Genomic DNA, 19,177 nt, shown 5'->3' on the forward strand with positions numbered 1-19,177 from the left:
ATCATATTGGGAAATTATTGTAAGGCATTGCATAAGGATGAATGAGTCCAACCTTAGCAACTTTTGCACCACAAGCCGAGACAAGTATTGAAGCCCTAATAGAAATGTTCACTGTGTTTGCACCATCACCACCCATTCCAACAATGTCAACCACACCATCCAACCCTTCCACGTTCCTAGCATACTTCCCCTTCAATTTGTGGAGTTTAGTAATAGGAGGTCTATCACAATTACCCTACTATTTATCCAACTGTCAATCCAATATAGGACTAAACAACAATATCTCCCAGTGAGATTACTTAAAAATAAGTTCCTTGTAACTAACCGTTGAGCGACCTAGGTCGCATAGGGCTACTTTTCCTTTTCCAATCCCTCACTCCTTCGCTTAATCAGAACAATTATCTTGTGTTAATCTGCTAGATCTTCTTACATGTTCTGCTTCAATCAAGTCCACACAGGAAAATACTGAGGCAAAATCAACTAAGATCTAGATTGTACTTGTACTAACCTTGGAAATCTCTATCCACAAATCTAGTGTCTTAAGAGCTTTTCCTGATAATAGTGTTTCACATGCCAAGCATACTCCTTCAGCTAAGCTGCTCACATGGCTGCTCATCAACAGTACAGCTGCAGCATTTAGTATCTGCCCAATTGTTATCTGATTAATAGTTAGTCCTTAAAATGAGCTAATTCACAGTGCATACCAGGGTACTGGAGAATAATATTACCTTCATTATATACCATGGATCAGTTTAGAGGCCATAACTAAAGCTGATCCAATGGTACATATGTACCATAACTAATTCTAGACGCAACAAGAAATAGGGAGCATTCAGTTGGGCTTGGAAGCAAGCAGAGAAAACTAAAAAATGCATCTGCAATTGGCCCTCTCTTCCCTGATAGTACATCCCTTAAAACTCTCGCATTGGAAGCTAGCAAGAGTACACCGAGGAATTCCAAACTTCACTATCAAATACAGATACTCATTTCACTATAAGGTTAAAGTATTCAAACAATAAAAGAAACTATTTCAAAGCAGAAAAAAGATGAGCTCTAGCACAATCTCCATCTAGGATTAACTCAATTGCAAAACAAATGTACCAATTCAAATGGTTAAATTATAGGAAAAAATGAATTATAGATCAGTGATGAGATCTTACAGGGATCAAATGAGAATCTCTCAATCTTTTTTGGGGTGACATCAAGCACCAAACCAGGTCCTGGATTCGGATCATTGTGCATGATCAAAGTAGATTCATGAGAATAAAAGAGGAACAAAAAACATCTGGACGGTTTAACGGAGCTAACATCTCTATTTCCTAAATAAACATATATGTTTATTGCCGAGAAAGAATCTTACCAAGGGGACTCATCTCATCTAAGCCCTCCGAGTGAACAACTAATGCTATTTTAATGCCAAACCGTTGCAACGTGTTGGCAATTTTTAGTACCTAACAAGAAAACCAAAAAGAAACTTCCAAACATGGCAAGTTACTCACCAGTCAAAAACAACTAGAGCTCTCTTTACCAAATCAAACAACTCATGATATTATTATAAAGCCATTACACAATGCAAGATCATTGACATCATAATTGCAGGGGAATAAATGAAAAGAGAGATCCATATATGAATAATCTTGCAGCTAAATTTATTGATTAATCTGAAAAGCACAGAGAACCTCTCAAAATAACTCCAGAATATTAGATGCCTTACTACTCTAGAGTGAGTTACTACTGTAACCTTTCATTGGCCAAGACATTGAAATTTTGACAAAGATGTAAATGATCAAGAAATGTTTTGGTTAATGATGATGAATTAAGAGAAATCGTCATATAGGATATGATATTTATGTTAAGGCAACAGCACACTGTAAAAGCACTTACCGAGTCTTCAGTGAATACACCAACCACAGCAAAAGGCACCCATGCAGGATTCAAAATAGGGCCCAAGATATTGAATACAGTTTTTACTTTCAGCATTTTCCTCACTGGCCGAACAATATTCATCACTGGATGATACTTTGGAGACATCATGAAACCAATCCCTGCCTCATTTACACACCTTCTTACATCCTGTTTTCAAGAAATAAATAAGAGAAATGTCTGAGCCAATAGCATATATTATAGATAAAGTTTGTTCTAAATTCATGTTCAAAGGTTGAAGAGACAAACAACTCAGTGGTCTGATTTTCAACCTAATCTGTGGTTTATGAAGTCTGCTATGAAAATACCAAAAAGAGAAAAGGTAAGATTTGCTGCAAGAACTCAATTATAGCAAAACAAAAAAAATGCTTGGTAAGGTTTTGATCCATTAATTGCCCAAAAATTGGCCTAATGTCCAATAAACTCTTTGATAGGGAGTGAGAGGGCCAATTAATTCCAAAAAAAAAAAAAAAAAAAAAAACACGATGCAATCTATCATGCAATTCATCATTACAATTGTTAATGTTAAAACCATGAAGCACATCAAGTTAAGACACTGACCAATTTCTTTGTATCATTTGAGTTTGAGCTAATTGTTATGGGAAGAAGAACTGTTTACAATAGCAAATACTTGGTAACACAGACGACTTAGCCACAAATACATGAATAACACCATTCTATAACATCAATTATTTGACAACAAATAACTTGATTCATGAGCACCGACCACCGGTCCCAAGTCAAGAACTACATCTAAAGCTTCTAACACATCAGCACTTCCACATGCAAGAGAGCTAGAACGACTTGCATGTTGTTCAGCAAATAATCAAAAAGTTATAGTTTGTAGCATAAATTAGGTCACTAAATATCAGATTAGGAAATTATTGTAAGGCATTGCATAAGGATGAAAATGACTCCAACCTTAGCAACTTTTGTACCACAAGCCGAGACAAGTATTGAAGCACCAGTAGAAATGTTCAGAGTGTTTGTACCATCACCACCCGTTCCAACAATGTCAACCACACCATCCAACCCTTCCACCTTCCTAGCAAACTTCCCCTTCATTGGTGGACTTTAATAATTGAAGGTCTATCACAATGACCCTACTATTTATCCAACTTTCAATTCAATATAGGACTAAACAACAATACCTCCTAGTGAGATTACTTAAAAAGAAGTTCCTTGTCAACTAACCGTTGAGCAACTCAGGTCGCATGGGGCTACTTTTCCTTTTCTAATCCCTCATTCCTTCGCTTAATCAGAACAATTATCTTGTGTTAATCTGCTAGATCTTCTTACATGTTCTGCTTCAATCAAATCCACACAGGAAAATACTGAGGCAAAATCAACTAAGATCTAGATTGTACTAGTACTAACCTTGGAAATATGTATCCACAAATCCAGTGTCTTAAGAGCTTTTCCTGATAATAGTGTTTTGCATGCCAAGGATACCCCTTCAGCTAAGTTGTTCACATGGCTCCTCGCCAACAGTGCAGCTGCAGCTGCAGCATTTAGGATCTGCCCAATTGTTATCTGATTAATAGTTAGTCCTTGAAATGAGCTAAGTCACAGTGCATACCAGGGTACTAGAGAATAATATTACTTTCATTATATACCATGGATCAGTCTAGAGGCCATAACTGGAGCTGATCCACTGGTACATATGTACAATAACTAATTCTGGACACAACAAGAAATAGGGAGCATTCAGTTAGGCTTGAAAGCAAGTAGAGAAAACTAACAAATGCATCTGCAACTGACATTACATCCCTTAAGACCTTCACATTATAAACTAGCAAGCTAGCAAGAGTGCACCGAGGAATTCCAAACTTCACCATCAAATACAGATACTCATTTCACAATAAAATTCAAGTATTCAAACAATAAAAGAAACTATTTCAAAGCAGAAAAAAGATGAGCTCTAGCACAATCTCCATCTAGTATTCACTCAATTGCAAAACAAATGTCCCAATTTAAATGGTTAAATTATAGGAAAAAATGAATTATACAACAGTGATAAGATCTTACAGGGATCAAATGAGAATCTCTCAATCTTTTTTGGGGTGACATCAAGCACCAGACCAGGTCCTGGATTTGGATCATTGTGCATGATCAAAGTAGAACAAATAAAAAGATCTAGACAGTTTAAGGGAGCTAACATCTCTATTTGCTTAATAAACATATATGCTTATTGCCCATAAAGAATCTTACCAAGGGGACTCATCTCATCTAAGCCCTCTGAGTCAACAACTAATGCTCTTTTCATGGCAAATCGGTGCAACGCGTTGGCAATTTTGAGTACCTAACTAGAAAACCAAAAAGAGACTCCCAAACATGGCAAGTTACTCACCAGTCAAATACAGCCAAAGCTTTCTTTACCAAATCAAACAACTCATGATATTATTATAAAGCCATTACACAATGCAAGATTGATCGACATCATAATTGCCGTGGAACAAATGAAAAGAGAATATGGTTGGATACATACATGAATAATCTTGCAGCTAAATTTATTGTTTAATCTGAAAAGCACAAAGAACCTCTCAAAATAACTCAAGAAAATTAGATGCCTTACAACTCTAGAGTGAGTTACTACTGTAACCTTTTATCGGCCAAGACATTGAAATTTTAACAAGAAGTAAATGATCAAGAAATGTTTTGGTTAATGATGTTGAATTAAGAGAAATCTTCACATAGGATATGATATTTAGTTTATGGCTACAGCGCACTGTAAAGGCACTTACCAAGTCTTCAGTGTATACACCAACCACAGCGAAAGGCACCCACGCAGGATTCAACATGGGGCCCAAGATATCGAATATAGTTTCTACTTTCTGCATTTTCCTCACTGGCCTAACAATATTCATTGCTGGATGATACTTTGGAGAAATCATGAAACCAATCCCTTCCTCATTTACACACCTTGTTACATCCTGTGTTCAAGAAATAAACAAGAGAAAAAAGTTTGAGCCAATAGCATATATTATAGATAAAGTTCTGTTCAAAATTCGTGTTCAAAGGTTGAATAGACCAACAACTCAGTGGACTGATTTTCAACCTAATCTGTGGTTTATGAAGTCTGCTGCGAAAAAAACCAACAAGAGAAAGGGCAAGATTTGCTGCAAGAACTCAATTACAGCAAAACAGCTAATGCTTGGTAAGGTTTTGATCCAAAAATTGCCAAAAAATTAGCCTAATGTCCAATAAACTCTTTGACAGGGAATGAGGAGGCCATTTAATTCCAAAAAAAGGATGCAATTCATCATTACTATTGTTAATGTTGAAACCATGAAGCATATCAATTTGAGACACTGACCATTTTCTTTGTATCATTTGAGTTCCAAGTATTTGTTATGGGAAGAAGTACGGTCTACAATAGCAAATAATTGGTAACACATAGAGGAATTAGCCACAAATACATGAATAACACCATACTATAACATCAATTATTTGACAAAAATATAACTTGATTCATGAGCACCTACCTATGGTCCCAAGTCAAGAACTACACCTAAAGCTTCTAACACATCAGCACTTCCACATGCACAAGAGCTAGAACGACTTCCATGCTGTTCAGCAAATAATCGAACAGTTATAGTTTGTAGCATACATTAGGTCCCTAAACATCATATTAGGAAAATATTGTAAGGCATTTCATAAGGATGAAAATTACTCCAACCTCAGCAACTTTTGCAACACAAACCACAGCAAGTATTGAAGCACCAGTAGGAATGTTCACTGTGTTTGCACCATCACCACCCGTTCCGACAATGTCAACCACACCATCCAACCCTTCCACCTTCCTAGCATACTTCCCCTTTAATTGGTAGGCTTTAGTAACATGAGGTCTATCACAATGACCCTACTATTTATCCAACTTTCAATCCAATATAGGACTAAACAACAACATCTCCCAGTGAGATTACTTACAAAGAAGTTCCTTGTCAACTAACCATTGAGCGACTCAGGTCGCATGGGGCTACTTTTCCTTTTCTAATCACTTATTCCTTCGCTTAATCAGAACAATTATCTTGTGTTAATCTGCCAGATCTTCTTACATATTCTGTTTCAATCAAGTCCACACAGGAAAATACTGAGGCAAAATCAACTAAGATCTAGATTGTAATAGTACTAACCTTGGAAATATGTATCCACAAATCCAGTGTCTTAAGAGCTTTTACTGATAATAGTGTTTCGCATGCCAAGGATACTCCTTCAGCTAACCTGTTCACGTGGCTGCTCACCAACAGTGCAACTGCAACATTTAGGATCTGCCCAATTGTTATCTGATTAATATTTAGTCCTTAAAATGAGCTAACTCACAATGCATACCAGGGTACTGGAAAATAATATTACCTTCATTATATACCATGGATCAGTCTAGAGGCCATAACTGGACCTGACCCAATGGTACAGTCCATAACTAATTCTGGACACAACAAGAAACAGAGAGCAATCAGTTGGGCTTGAAAGCAAGCAGAGAAAACTAACAAATGCATCTGCAATTGGCCCTCTCTTCCCTAACAGTACATCTCTTAAGACCTTCACATTATAAACCAGCAAGCTAGCAAGAGTGCACCGAGGAATCCCGAACTTCAATATCAAATACAGATACTCATTTCACTACAAAAAATTCAAGTATCCAAACAATAAAAGAAACTATTTCAAAGCAGAAAAAAGATGAGCTCCAGCACATTCTCCATGTAGTATTCACTCAATTGCAAAACAAATGTACCAATTCAAATGGTTAAATTATAGGGAAAAAATGAATTATAGATCATTGATAAGATCTTACAGGGATCAAATGAGAATCTCTCAATCTTTTCTGGGGTGACATCGAGCACCAGACTGGGTCCTGGATTCGGATCATTGTGCATGATCAAAGTAGATTCATGAGAATAAAATAGGAACAAATAAAAAGATCTGGACAGTTTAAGGGAGCTAACATCTATATTTGCTAAATAAACATATAAGTTTATTGCTAAGTGTTACAGATGTACATGACTTCCTAGATGATGGGGATCACATTAAAATCCTTGATTATAGGGATCACTTCTATCCTAATTTAGATTGATCACCTACCTAGTTTAGAACACTGCAAGTGTATATAAATATGTATCCTTTTAAGCTAATAATAAGTAGTGTGAATATTCATTACGTTTATTTTACATGGTATCAGAGCCTTAAAAGATAAGTAGGGTTTGGGTCTCAAATTTGGGATATTAGGGTTTAGGTTTCAAAATTGGGAAATTAAGGTTTAGGTTTCAAATTGGGAAAACCTGTTTAGGTTGAGATTTGTTCAACACCGCCACCCAAGGGAGATTCAGAAGCCGCCGATCGGCAAAACCCTGAGTTCCGGTCATCAGAATCACCGCGCGTGAGCTCCACGTGCCACCCGAAACTCTGGTGAACAGTAACACGCGCCGGTGCGTGAGAGCGCGTGCACAACTGACTTCTCCTCCGATTCTCTTTGTCTGCTTCGTCGGTACTTTTACAGCACATTTTCGTGCTGGATTGGGTAATCTCTTACTGGTTTATTGATGTTCTTTGTTTGGATATTTCTGAGGACTTAGTTGTGATCTTTCGGCACTTTGTTTTCGTTTGGTTATTGGTTTTTTGCTTGTTGTGGCCTCTGGTTGGTGGTGACTGTTGATTGATTTGGTGTGTCACTGAAATTTAATTAGTTTGCTTTGTTTTAACCGTTTGGTGGTGTGCATTGGGATTAACATCTGTTTAAGACATGTCTAATACAAAGCCAGTAATGGAAATGATACTGACGATGTCGAAAATTACAGAACATAAGCTCATTGGTATAACTAATTACCATGATTGGCGTAAAACTATTATACTGTATTTCCGGAGTATTGATAAAGATGATCATATGACTGATGATCCACTTGAGGATGATTTGAAAAAGACATGGCTCCGGGATGATGCTCGGTTGATTCTACAAATACGGAACTCTATTGACGGTGAGGTACTTGGCCTAATTAATCATTGTGAGTTTATTAAAGAACTGATGGATTATTTGGAGTTTCTGTATTCTGGAAAAAGGAATGTTTCTCATATTTATGAAGTGTGTAAGGCATTCTACCGAGCAGAGAAACAAGATAAGTCACTTACAGCTTATTTTATGGAGTTTAAGAAGACTTATGAAGTGTTGAACATGTTGTTACCCTTCAGTGCTGATGTCAAAGTTCAACAAAAACAACGGGAGCAAATAGCAGTCATGAGTTTTCTTGCAGGTCTTCCTTCTGAATTTGAGACTGTTAAATCTCAGGTTCTAGCCAGTCCAGAGATCTCTTCATTGCAGGATGTCTTTAGTAGGGTACTTCGCACAGAAGGTACCCCACCGGTTCAGTTTAGTAGTGCTCTCGTCAGTCAAAAGAATGACTATGAATCTGGGCCATCACAATTTGGAAGTGGCAACAAAGGAGGAGGGTCAAATAGTAATATGGGAGGAATTGTGTGTCACTATTGCCATAAGCCAGGACACATGAAGCGTGATTGTAGAAAGCTTCAGAACAGAATAAATACATCCCTCTGCCCATGTTGCATCCACCAAGATACTTCGGATCAGTCAGTTCTTATCTACTTGTAGATGAATTTGCCAAGTTTTCATTGTACCAGGAATCATTAAAGGCTTCACCTACTCCTGTCACGGCTATGGCTGACTCAGTAAGCCAAATACATGTCTCTTTTCCTCATCCTCCAAATTCGTCATTGACACTGGTGCAACAGATCACACTGTCAGGTAATCCCAGTCTCTTTGTCACTTATCAATCAAAAACCCTTTCGAATGTGACTTTAGCAGATGGTTTCCATCCTACGTTCTTGGTCTGGCACAGTTACCCCTACTCCACAGCTTCCCTTGTCAAATGTCTACATTTACCAGATTTTTCTTTCAATTTGATTTCTGTTAGCCAACTTACTTGTGCTCTTAACTGTTGTGTTTTATTCTTTCCCGATTATTGCTTGTTTCAGGATCTTACGACGAAGAAGATTATTGGTAAAGGACATGAATCTGGAGGTTTATACATTCTCGACAGACCAAAATCTACACCTGTCGCTTGTTCTAGTGTTGCATCCCCGTTTCAAGCACATTGTCGTTTGGGCCATCCATCTCTTCCTTCACTGAAAAGATTGTGTCTCAGTTTAATAAAGTGTCTACATTAGAGTGTGAGTCATGTCAGTTTGCTAAACAATCATCGTGTCAGTTTTAGTCCTAGAGTCAATAAAAGAGCTAATTCTCCCTTTGAGTTAGTTCACTCTGATGTTTGGGGTCCTTGTCCACTTCTGTCTAAAACTGGTTTTAGATATTTTGTTACATTTATGGACGATTACTCTCGTATGACTTGGTTATCTTAATAAAAAATCGTTCTGATTTGTTTCTTATTTCTGTGCTTTTTGTACTGAGATTAAAACTCAATTCAATGTTTCTATTCATACATTGCGCATGATAATGCAAAAGAATATCTGTCAGTTTCTTTTCAAAATTACATGACCCAGAATGGCATTCTTCATCACACTTCATGTGTGATACTCCATCTCAAAACGGAATAGCAGAACGGAAAAACAGACGTCTTCTTGAAACTGCCAGAGCCTTATTATTCCAGATGAATGTTCCTAAACCATCTGGGCTGATGCCGTTTCCACCGCCTGTTTTTTGATTAACCGCATGCCGTCTTCTGTCCTTCATGGTGAGACCCGTACAGTATTCTTTTTCTAACAAAGCATTATTTCCTCTTGAACCTAGGGTATTTGGTAGCAATTGCTTTGTTCGGGATGTTCGACCATCAGTCACTAAATTAGATCCCAAGTCATTAAATGTGCTTTCTTGGTTATTCTCGACTTCAGAAAGGATATCGGTGTTATTCCAAGTCTTAATAAGTATCTTGTTTCCATTGATGTTACCTTTCTAGAAGAAACACATACTTTCCCTTTCTCCGCAGATCGTCCGAGGATGTGAGTATGATGATTTGTTAGTTTATACCTTCACTTCCCCTGCACCAATATCTGAACCAGCATCTGTCTCTGACCCTGTCACTATTCCTACGATTCCTACATCGGCTCCTATCTCTGATCCTGCTCCTGCTCCTGTCAAAGTTTACTCTCATCGTCCACCTCCTCCTGTTTCATGTCCGGCACCAACTTCTTCGTCATCCGATCCAGTTTCAAGTGATGATCTTCCTATTGCATTGCGAAAAGGTAAACGACAGTGTACTTATCCTGTTTCCTCTTGTGTTTCTTATGATCATTTGTCACATTCTCATGTTCCTTTATTGCTTCCCTTGATTCTATTACTATCCCTAAAACTTTCATGAAGCCCTTTCTCATCCTGGTTGGCGTAATGCAATGATAGAGAAATGAATGCCTTAGATGACAATGGTACTTGGAAATTGGTAGATTACCTCAGGAAAACGGGTAATTGGATGCAAATGGGTGTTTACAGTTAAAGTTAATCCAGATGGGTCAGTTGCTCGACTAAAAGCTCGTCTGGTTGCTAAAGGATATGCTCAGACTTACAGAGTTGATTATTCTGATACTTTTTCCCCTGTGGCTAAGTTTACCTCTATTCGGCTGTTTATCTCTATGGCAGCTACTTATGATGGCCTTTCATCAGCTAGACATCAAGAATGCTTTCCTTCATGGCGATCTTCAAGAAGGGGTATATATGGAGCAACCTTCTGGGTTTGTTGCTCAGGGGGAGTATGGGAAGTATGTTATCTTCGCAAATCTCTGTATGGTTTAAACAGAGTCCTCGTGCTTGGTTTGGAAAGTTTAGTCAGGCTGTTGAGAGATTTGGTATTCTGAAATGTAAAATTGACCATTCTGTTTTCTACAACGGTCTGAAACTGGCATCATTCTTCTAGTTGTGTATGTGGATGATATTGTTATTACTGGGAGTGACAGTGTGGGCATCACATCTCTTAAGTCTTTTCTCCATACCCAGTTCCACACAAAAGACTTAGGGATATTGAAGTATTTCTTAGGGGTTGAAGTTACAAGGAGCAAACGAGGTATATACCTCTCCAAAGGAAATATGTGCTCGACTTATTAACTGAGACAGGGAAATTGGGGCAAAGCCATGTAGTGTTCCGATGGTTCCTAATGTGCAGCTTACGAAGGATGGTGAACTATTTGGAGATCCTGAGAAATATAGAAGATTGGTCGGGAAGTTGAACTATCTTACGAACTCGTCCATATTGCATATCAGTAAGTGTTGTCAGTCAGTTTATGGCCTCCCCAACAGTTCATCATTGGGCGGCTTTGGAGCAGATCTTGTTGTTTTGAAAAGAGCCCCTGGACTGGTATATTATATGTCAATCATAGTCACCTCATATTGAATGTTTCTCAGATGCAGATTGGGCAGGTTCCAAGGTAGATAGAAGATCCACATCAGGCTATTGTGTCTTTGTCAGAGGAAATTTAATATCATGGAAGAGTAAGAAGCAGAATGTTGTGTCACGATCAAGTGCAGAGTCGGAATATAGGGCTATGGCACAAGCTGTTTGTGAAATAATGTGGATATATCAGTTCCCGACTGAAATAGACCTTGAAACTTCAGTACCAGCGAAATTATGGTGTGATAACCACGCGGCTCTTCATATTGCACTAATCCAGTGTTCCATGAACGAACAAAACACATTGAGATCGATTGCCATTTCGTCCGTGAGAAACTACAACAAGGTCTGATTTCCACTGGGTATGTGAAGACTGGAGAACAATTGGGAGATACTTCACAAAGGCTCTAACTGGGATTCGAGTTGATATCTTTGTAACAAGCTGGTATGATTGATATCTATACTCCAGCTTGAGGGGGAGTGTTACAGATGTACATGACTTCCTAGATATGGGGATCACATTAAAATCCTTTATTATAGGGATCACTTCTATCCTAATTTAGATTGATCACCTACCTAGTTTAGAACACTACAAGTGTATATAAATATGTATCCTTTTAAGCTAATAATAAGTAGTTGAATATTCATTATGTTATTTTACACAGAAAAGAATCTTACCGAGGGGACTCATCTCATCTAAGCCCTAACAAACTACTAAAACTCTTTCATGCCAAACTGTTGCAATGCGTTGGCAATTCCGAACTTAACTAATCAAATACAGATACTCATTTCACTATAAATTCAAGTATTCAAACAATAAAAGAAATTATTTCAAAGCAGAAAAAAATGAGCTCTAGCACAATCTCCATCTAGTATTCACTCAATTGCAAAACAGAGACTTTCTTTTGAGCTGCCTTTGTGGCCACTGGTTTTTTACCCACCGGAAGTCCCTCAACAAGAACAGGCGTCTTATCCACATTAACATAAACTTGTTTCTGTGACTCAAAGGAACAAAAGAAACCAGTTGTTAGCAAAGAAGAGCAGAAAGAATCAAGTGAAAGATTGAACATTTGGGTTAAAAAGACCAACCTTGTTATTCTCAGCAGCTGGTGCATTGGCGAGTAATTGAGCGCAAAAACTCCTGGTGATGGGGCGAGTAATCTGAGGCTGAGGCAGAAGAAAAAAAAAAAAAAAGAGCAAAAGGGCTTCAGATAAAATATTCAAACCATTGAAAAATTTAAAAAAAAAAAAAAAAAAAAAAAAAAAAAGGGTCACCAAGAATCAAGAGATTCACCGTAAGTCCACATTAATCAAACGTAAAAAGGGCTCAAAATCAAAAGGGTCATAAAAATAGAAAAACCAAACACAAAAAAGAACTCAAAAGAAAAAAAGAAAACAGAAGAAGAAGAGAGAAATCATCAAGAAAATTAAAGATGTTTATCGTCGATATACGAAATATACCTCTGGCTTGTAGTGGAACAATGGGTCTTGAAGCCATGTCTTATTTTCTTCTTCTTCTTCTTCTGAGAATGTTCCTCTGTCAATTAGTGCGAAAGAGGCGAAGAGAGAATGCGAGAAATGGGTCTCTTTTGAAAGCTATAATAAGATACAACGGTCGAATTCCTTTTGATTTTAGACCGTCAAGTCTTTCTTTATGATCCAACGGTGAACGATGCGCTGAGTACTGCGGTTTGTGTTGAATTATGAAAATTTTCCAAGAGAATTTGACAAAATAAACACACGGATCATCAATGTTCTAATCCTCTTCCCTCTAAAAAGAAACTTGCAAGAACCAAGTAATTATATGTCCCCTTTACCCAAAGAGAAGTGAATACATGGGCTCTCACCAAAAGGCTCAATCTTCTTTCTCGGGATATTACAAAATAGAAAAGGCTTATGGCACCCCCAATAGGTTAGTCCATGTAATGGGCCTATTTTGTTCATTTTATTACTATTAACTGACCAAACTACGATACTTTTAATTAACAAGGATGGATCTATCCTATTAATTGACCTTTTAATCAATTTTCCATTATAAACAACATATTCAAATCTGCTCAAACTCCAAACTAACCAACCAATCACTCCACACTTATCTCATGTGACCTGCTACAGTTTCTTAGACCAATTTTGTCCCCCACACGCCTATAAGATCTCAACAGAAGCATTGTATAATTAATTTCCCTAAGAATTGATTGCTCGTCAGCTAGTCAAACCGAGTTTTGGCTTGTTCGAACTTGGCTCAACACTATAGCCAAGCTGCTCGAGATCAAACTTCGCTCGACAAAATGTCGAGTCGACCTCGAGCTTTTATCGAGCTAAGACTAAGCCACTCGCAAATAATTCTGATTGAGCCTATATAAGCAAATGTCAACCCTCTCATTATTCATTCAATCACAATCCCTCTATCTAGCTTACTAAGTTCTTGCTCCCAAAAACCATTGCCTTTCTCCGTCATAGAGTCAAGTTTTGACCAGTCTAAGCCGATAATTGTCGTAGAGCTGAGTTCTTGCCACTCTACACCGATAGGTCACGCCCTAACTTCACACACTCCCTATAAACTCTTTTTCGCTCTCTGTTTTACTAAATATCCCACAACTGTGCTGACTTGAGTGTCGGAGTACCTATGATAAACACAACACCGGTGTCCCCACGTGCTTCACGTTCACTCTTTTTTGTCTTTGTAGATCTACAAGATTGTCAGTAGCTCAAATCTAAATGACTTTCGAGTAGATTTTACCATCTGCAACCACAACCTTATTCCTCCATTAATTACTTGAAACTGATTTCTTGTCATCTTCTTCACTTATGAATATGAAAATAAAGCATGTAATTAAATTGTTTGGGGGGCAAATATGGATATTCATAAAAGAGGTGAACATGGACATTGATATCATAGTACTCAATCCAACCCACCTTATGGACATCCCTAATCACATATACTATTGTTAAATTTTTGGCATTCAACATAAAGCAAAACAATAAATTACTTGTGCAGGATATAATCATTTGACATTTGTGGTTTGGTTAATAGTACAAACTCAAATATTTTAGATTAAAACAAATACTGCAAGATAAAAAAAAAATCACAAATGTATCCTTCTTACCTAAAAAATTAAATGAAAAATATATAATCATCTCCGAAATAATTGTAATCGTAAAAAAAAAAAAAAAAAGTTAAAAAATGGCCTCCTCTAACAAATCCAAAATAAAATAATTTCTACCAAAACAATAATTTTTAAATGGTTTAACGACGGGCAATAATATAAAAAATTATTAAAATAAATGGGCAACAGTAGAAGTTCCCTGCAGTGGATCTCTTTCTTCCTAGAAACGTCGCATGCACTGCAAATGAGAATGAATTATCAGTGACAATGCTTAAATATTAGGCAAGGAATTACAACAATGATGGAATAGAAAGTATTGTATATACCATATATGATTTACAAGTGTTTTCTCCACGTTTATAGTCTCCCCAACCATAATAATAGATGAAGAATTCCAGACTTCTAAAGGCTTGAACCTGAAACAAATCAAATTTTTTTATTAGCTTGTTTATTTTTTGAAATTGAGGAAATCTCATTTCTGATTGATTCACAGCCAAGAGCACTTCACAAACCTGGCTAGTTAACTGATCCGCCAAGAAGAAATCTTGTAGTGTGACCTGCAATATAGAAATATAAATAATCAGCATACTGATTCACTTGTGTTCATTTCCTCTAATGTCAGGAGCTGGGTACTCTGTTTTAATTAGATTGTTGTGTTGTCTGCCTCCGAGGGGGTGATGAATCTCAAATCACTAAAATTGAGATTTTAGGGCAGAGACGCTTGTACATTTGATATGCATTGAACTAAACCAAGTGAAGTTCATAGTCCTGTGTGTAACAAAAAACATAATCTTCACACCTTAACAACTTAGACATATGTATTTTAATCCTAAGTGGGTAGTGTACCTTTAATTTGTAGACTGCACTCGTTGACTAGAATAGAAGGTGAGACTATTGTTTAATGGGTCAATACCCTAGTTGATTGAGATTGTAGTTCTATAGGATTGAGAATACTATTCCATAGATATGGAATTCATAACTTTGAAAGGTTTACGAGATATAGTCTTGCGTGTTTTACAAGGTCTTGAATGATGAGACTTGGCCAAACGTTTAATGAAGTGTTCATTAAACATTTATCATTCAATAGATGTAAAACTAGACACAAGAAAAAATGTAACTAGAAGAGTATATCGGTATATTGACCCAGTTCCGTTTATCAATGTTTCATAATAGTATATATATATAGTTGTCGCTAAGTGGTTAGACTTTAATGAAATAATTTAATTGGTTTAAATTATTAAATTTTTTTTATAAACATAATATTTACTTCAAGAGTGCATCGTTGTCTTTATAGTTGAGTCGGACAACATTAACACATTTGGTACCTTACGCTTATGAGATAAAAGGGTGTGAAATCGAATACATTGAAGCCTATTATTAACAATTCCATATGGGTCCCTTAGGAAGCCAATAAAAGTTATCCTAGATAATATGTATGTAAAATAAATTGTTCCAACTTAATGTGATCTATTTAAAATAGTTTGGGAAATTAAATTAGACAAGTTAGGGAAGGTATTCGGAGACATGCATTAAATATATTAAATGGTTTAATATATAGTTGTGGGCTAAAACATGATATAACTAGTGGAGGAAATCTTGCATAAGTGTAATGTAAAATTTGGACTAAAATGAAATTGTCCAATTCTACTAACCATATAATGAAGCCAAAATCACTATTACATGCAATTTGGGTTTTAGACCAAAATTTTTTATCTCAAATTCTCTCCTCCAAGGCCGAAATTCTTGCTTTTGGTTCTTCTGATTTTTGTGTTGAAATTTAGTTTTAAACACATATTAGTACATGATTCACTCATACAAGCTGGAAAAGTATTTTAGAAGCGAATACGGCCACACGTTACGTCCACGAAGCTTTGGGAATACCTTAGGAAGGTCCATTGGTTTTGAAACTTCATTGGAAGGTAACAAATCTTCACATATGTTGTTTAGATATCTCATTTTAGTTTATCTGAGAGATCTGATCGTGATCTGAGAGCTCTAATGCGCGCGATCTGAGAATATATATATATATATATGCATGCTAGAAAAGTAATTCAACTGTTTCTATTCCAGGTCTTCAAGATGAAGATAATGCAGAATATATTTAGGTACTTCTAATTTCTGAATTTAGCTAAATTAGTAAAGGATTCACTCATACAAAAATGTTCTGAAAGTGAATACTGCCACACGTTACGTCCATGAAGCTTTGGAAATACCTTAGGAAGGTCCATTAGTTTTGAAACTCCATTGGAAGGTAACAAATCTTCACATATGTTGTTTAAATATCTCATTTTAGTTTATCTAAGGCATATTATAGCGTTGGCCGAATATTGGATTGTTTTGTGTGTGTTCGGCAACTTCCCTTTAACCCCATTAAAATTCTGCATTTTGCATGAGGAAGGGCATTTGGCACCAAGCTCATCCACTATATAAAGATTAATTCACAAGTGAAAGGGGTAATGAAAAAAAATCTTGAACAAAAGGGAGTTCCATTCTTCATAACTATTGTCATTATTCATTCTCACAAATATATTCTTGAAAGTTATTGCTAAAATATATATAAAAAACCGGGGGAATCAAGGGGCTTGGTGAGTCCAATATCACAGGATGGTTAAATGTCCATTGTCCAAGTAACTAGTTTTTGGTAGTACTTTGAACTCAAAAAGACACGATTGTATTGACTTGAACATAGTAGGGTTCTCGCTAATAAAACCTCCACTGACTCCCTTTTTACTTTGTTTCTATCTCGTAGGTCGAAATCCACACCATAGAAGGCAAAAACCATTAGGTTCCAGGTGAAAAAATACAGTTTACCTGGACGACCAAAATTCAGAACCCTAAACCCCCCTCAAAAGCAACTCTCTAGAAATCCTATACGGCCCAGTGTATGAACATTATAAGAAGACCAAAGAGAGAGTTGATCGATCCTATACGGCCCATTATAAGAAGACCAAAGAGAGAGCTGATTGTTCCTATACGGCCCACTCTGACCAAAGCAACTCTCCAGAAATCCTGAACGTTGTCTTGGTGCACTGATTGAGCTCGCCTTTGCCTTTGTCGATTGTGTTGTAGCCCTGTAAGTTAGAAAAACAGGGGAATTTAAGCCAGAATTTTCATCTCCGGACGTATTGATATTCTGTTGCGCGCGACAAAATGATCTTCGAGGAAATGAATGTGGGGAATTCAGTCCATCTAATGATTCATGCATCCACATATTTCTGAGTTTAACTTGTGTTGGAATGTATATTTCACAAGTAATGAGATTTGGAAGCACAACCGGTTTTAGAAACATTTCTTTCTCCACCTGGCAGCTTGATCGTCTTTCCTTGTTGTGTATTGATTCTTCCAGTGTATGAACATTTCTTCTTTCTTGAAAATTTGCTGAATCTAAGTAGAATAGAACAAAATAGAGAAAAAGATGTTTGAAAGCTTGGAATAAAATGGTCGTAAAGATTTTCAATTTTTGTAAATTTTGTGGAAGATGGGAACTAAGACATAATTACATGGTAGGAATAAGAGTATTTCATCATCCTTCTCTTTTGACAATGGCCTCTTGCTTTCTTAACCATACGGTTTCCATGTCTTCCTTTGAAAGCACACTCAAATCCCAATTTCTTTCACTGTTGTTACCTTGAGCCTGTAATGAACAAAATGTTGAGTTGACTAAAACGAGTAATAGAATCCATTTGTCACATTATATGTCGATAATTATAATAATATCACTTACCATTATTTCCTTCTTTCCCAAGTCCTCTTTTTCCAGGACCTCTGATTGCTTTTCAGCATTAGATGACAAACTCTTGAGGGTGGTTTATGCTCGGCGTCTTACAACTCTGCCTCGAACAATTGCTTGTAGCCTCACCAATCCCTTCAATGCTCGCAATGCTTTCCTTGCCTGTTTCACTCCAATTCCAAGTTCACAATCTATTATTACCACTTCATTTCACTGTTTCTTCTTTAATTTGACAAACCCAACCGCCTGTTTATACAAAATTTTCAGCTTTCTTAAATGCATTTCCATTTGGCTTACTTTCAATATCCAAAAAGTCAGTACTCAAAAGAGAAACTGCATTAAAAATTGAGTTCATATTATATCTTATGTTAACTTCAGAGCAACCATAAGTTCTAATGAAGAGAAAAGGTTAAAGAAGCTCACTGGATATGCTCGGAAAGCGCTTTGAATCTTAATGGCAGCCAAGTTTCTCTGTTTGCCAGTGAATTGATGGCAAGATTTGGAAGACCCCATGAGGCGAACAACCTCAGCTGCGGCATGAGCAGCAGCAACATTCAAAGCATGATTTCTCTGCTTTTCGGTTGCTTCATTCAATGATCTTTCAGGGGTTGTAAGCGCACCAAATTTTCTAAACTTTAGAAGCCTTCCCGGAACACATTTCCGCCGCTGAATTTATCATTAACAAAAAACAACTAAATTAACATCATACCTTTCGGAAACTAATATTAATGGGTAGACTGCAAGGAAGTAAACCTTTTCTGGTTTTGTTTTAGCCTCAGAAATGAAGAGTTTCTCACCCAATCAAACCAGCTACTCCTCTTCTTTGCCATTGAATGCTTAGAAAAGCATCATTTCACCTAAGTAAATTTGGACACCTTAGTGAAGAATTATTTCATGTTGATATAAGGGGTCCCTTTGCCCCTCTCTCCTCCAACTGTCACTTTCAAAACTGGTAATGACCGGTTCAGATGTTTGTTATAATGAATTTTTACCCCATTTCATCATTCCATAACATTCATTAGTATGACTATTATAAGAAATTTCTATAATAAAATGAGCTTTAAGATTATTAT

At 36.8% G+C, this 19,177-nt stretch overlaps 1 protein-coding gene and 2 pseudogenes across 1 annotated transcript; all 3 read right to left on the reverse strand.

Annotated features, from left to right (window-relative positions):
* Position 1: 1 nt before the first annotated feature.
* On the reverse strand, positions 2 to 2,988 carry LOC116116855 (annotated as a pseudogene).
* A 291-nt stretch (positions 2,989 to 3,279) lies between these two features.
* On the reverse strand, positions 3,280 to 7,425 carry LOC116116856 (anthranilate phosphoribosyltransferase, chloroplastic-like). The gene is given in 10 exon segments (XM_031402904.1): positions 3,280 to 3,441; positions 3,666 to 3,757; positions 3,952 to 4,011; positions 4,135 to 4,225; positions 4,668 to 4,856; positions 5,409 to 5,492; positions 5,603 to 5,740; positions 6,060 to 6,209; positions 6,328 to 6,516; positions 7,228 to 7,425. Coding segments are annotated over 10 exon segments (1,353 nt in total).
* Positions 7,426 to 12,136: 4,711 nt separating this feature from the next.
* LOC116116857 lies at positions 12,137 to 18,934 on the reverse strand (annotated as a pseudogene).
* Positions 18,935 to 19,177: the final 243 nt, after the last annotated feature.

The sequence above is a fragment of the Pistacia vera genome, unplaced genomic scaffold (genome assembly GCF_008641045.1).
Source record: "Pistacia vera cultivar Batoury unplaced genomic scaffold, PisVer_v2 Contig786, whole genome shotgun sequence".
In the NCBI taxonomy this organism is placed as follows: Eukaryota; Viridiplantae; Streptophyta; class Magnoliopsida; order Sapindales; family Anacardiaceae; genus Pistacia; species Pistacia vera.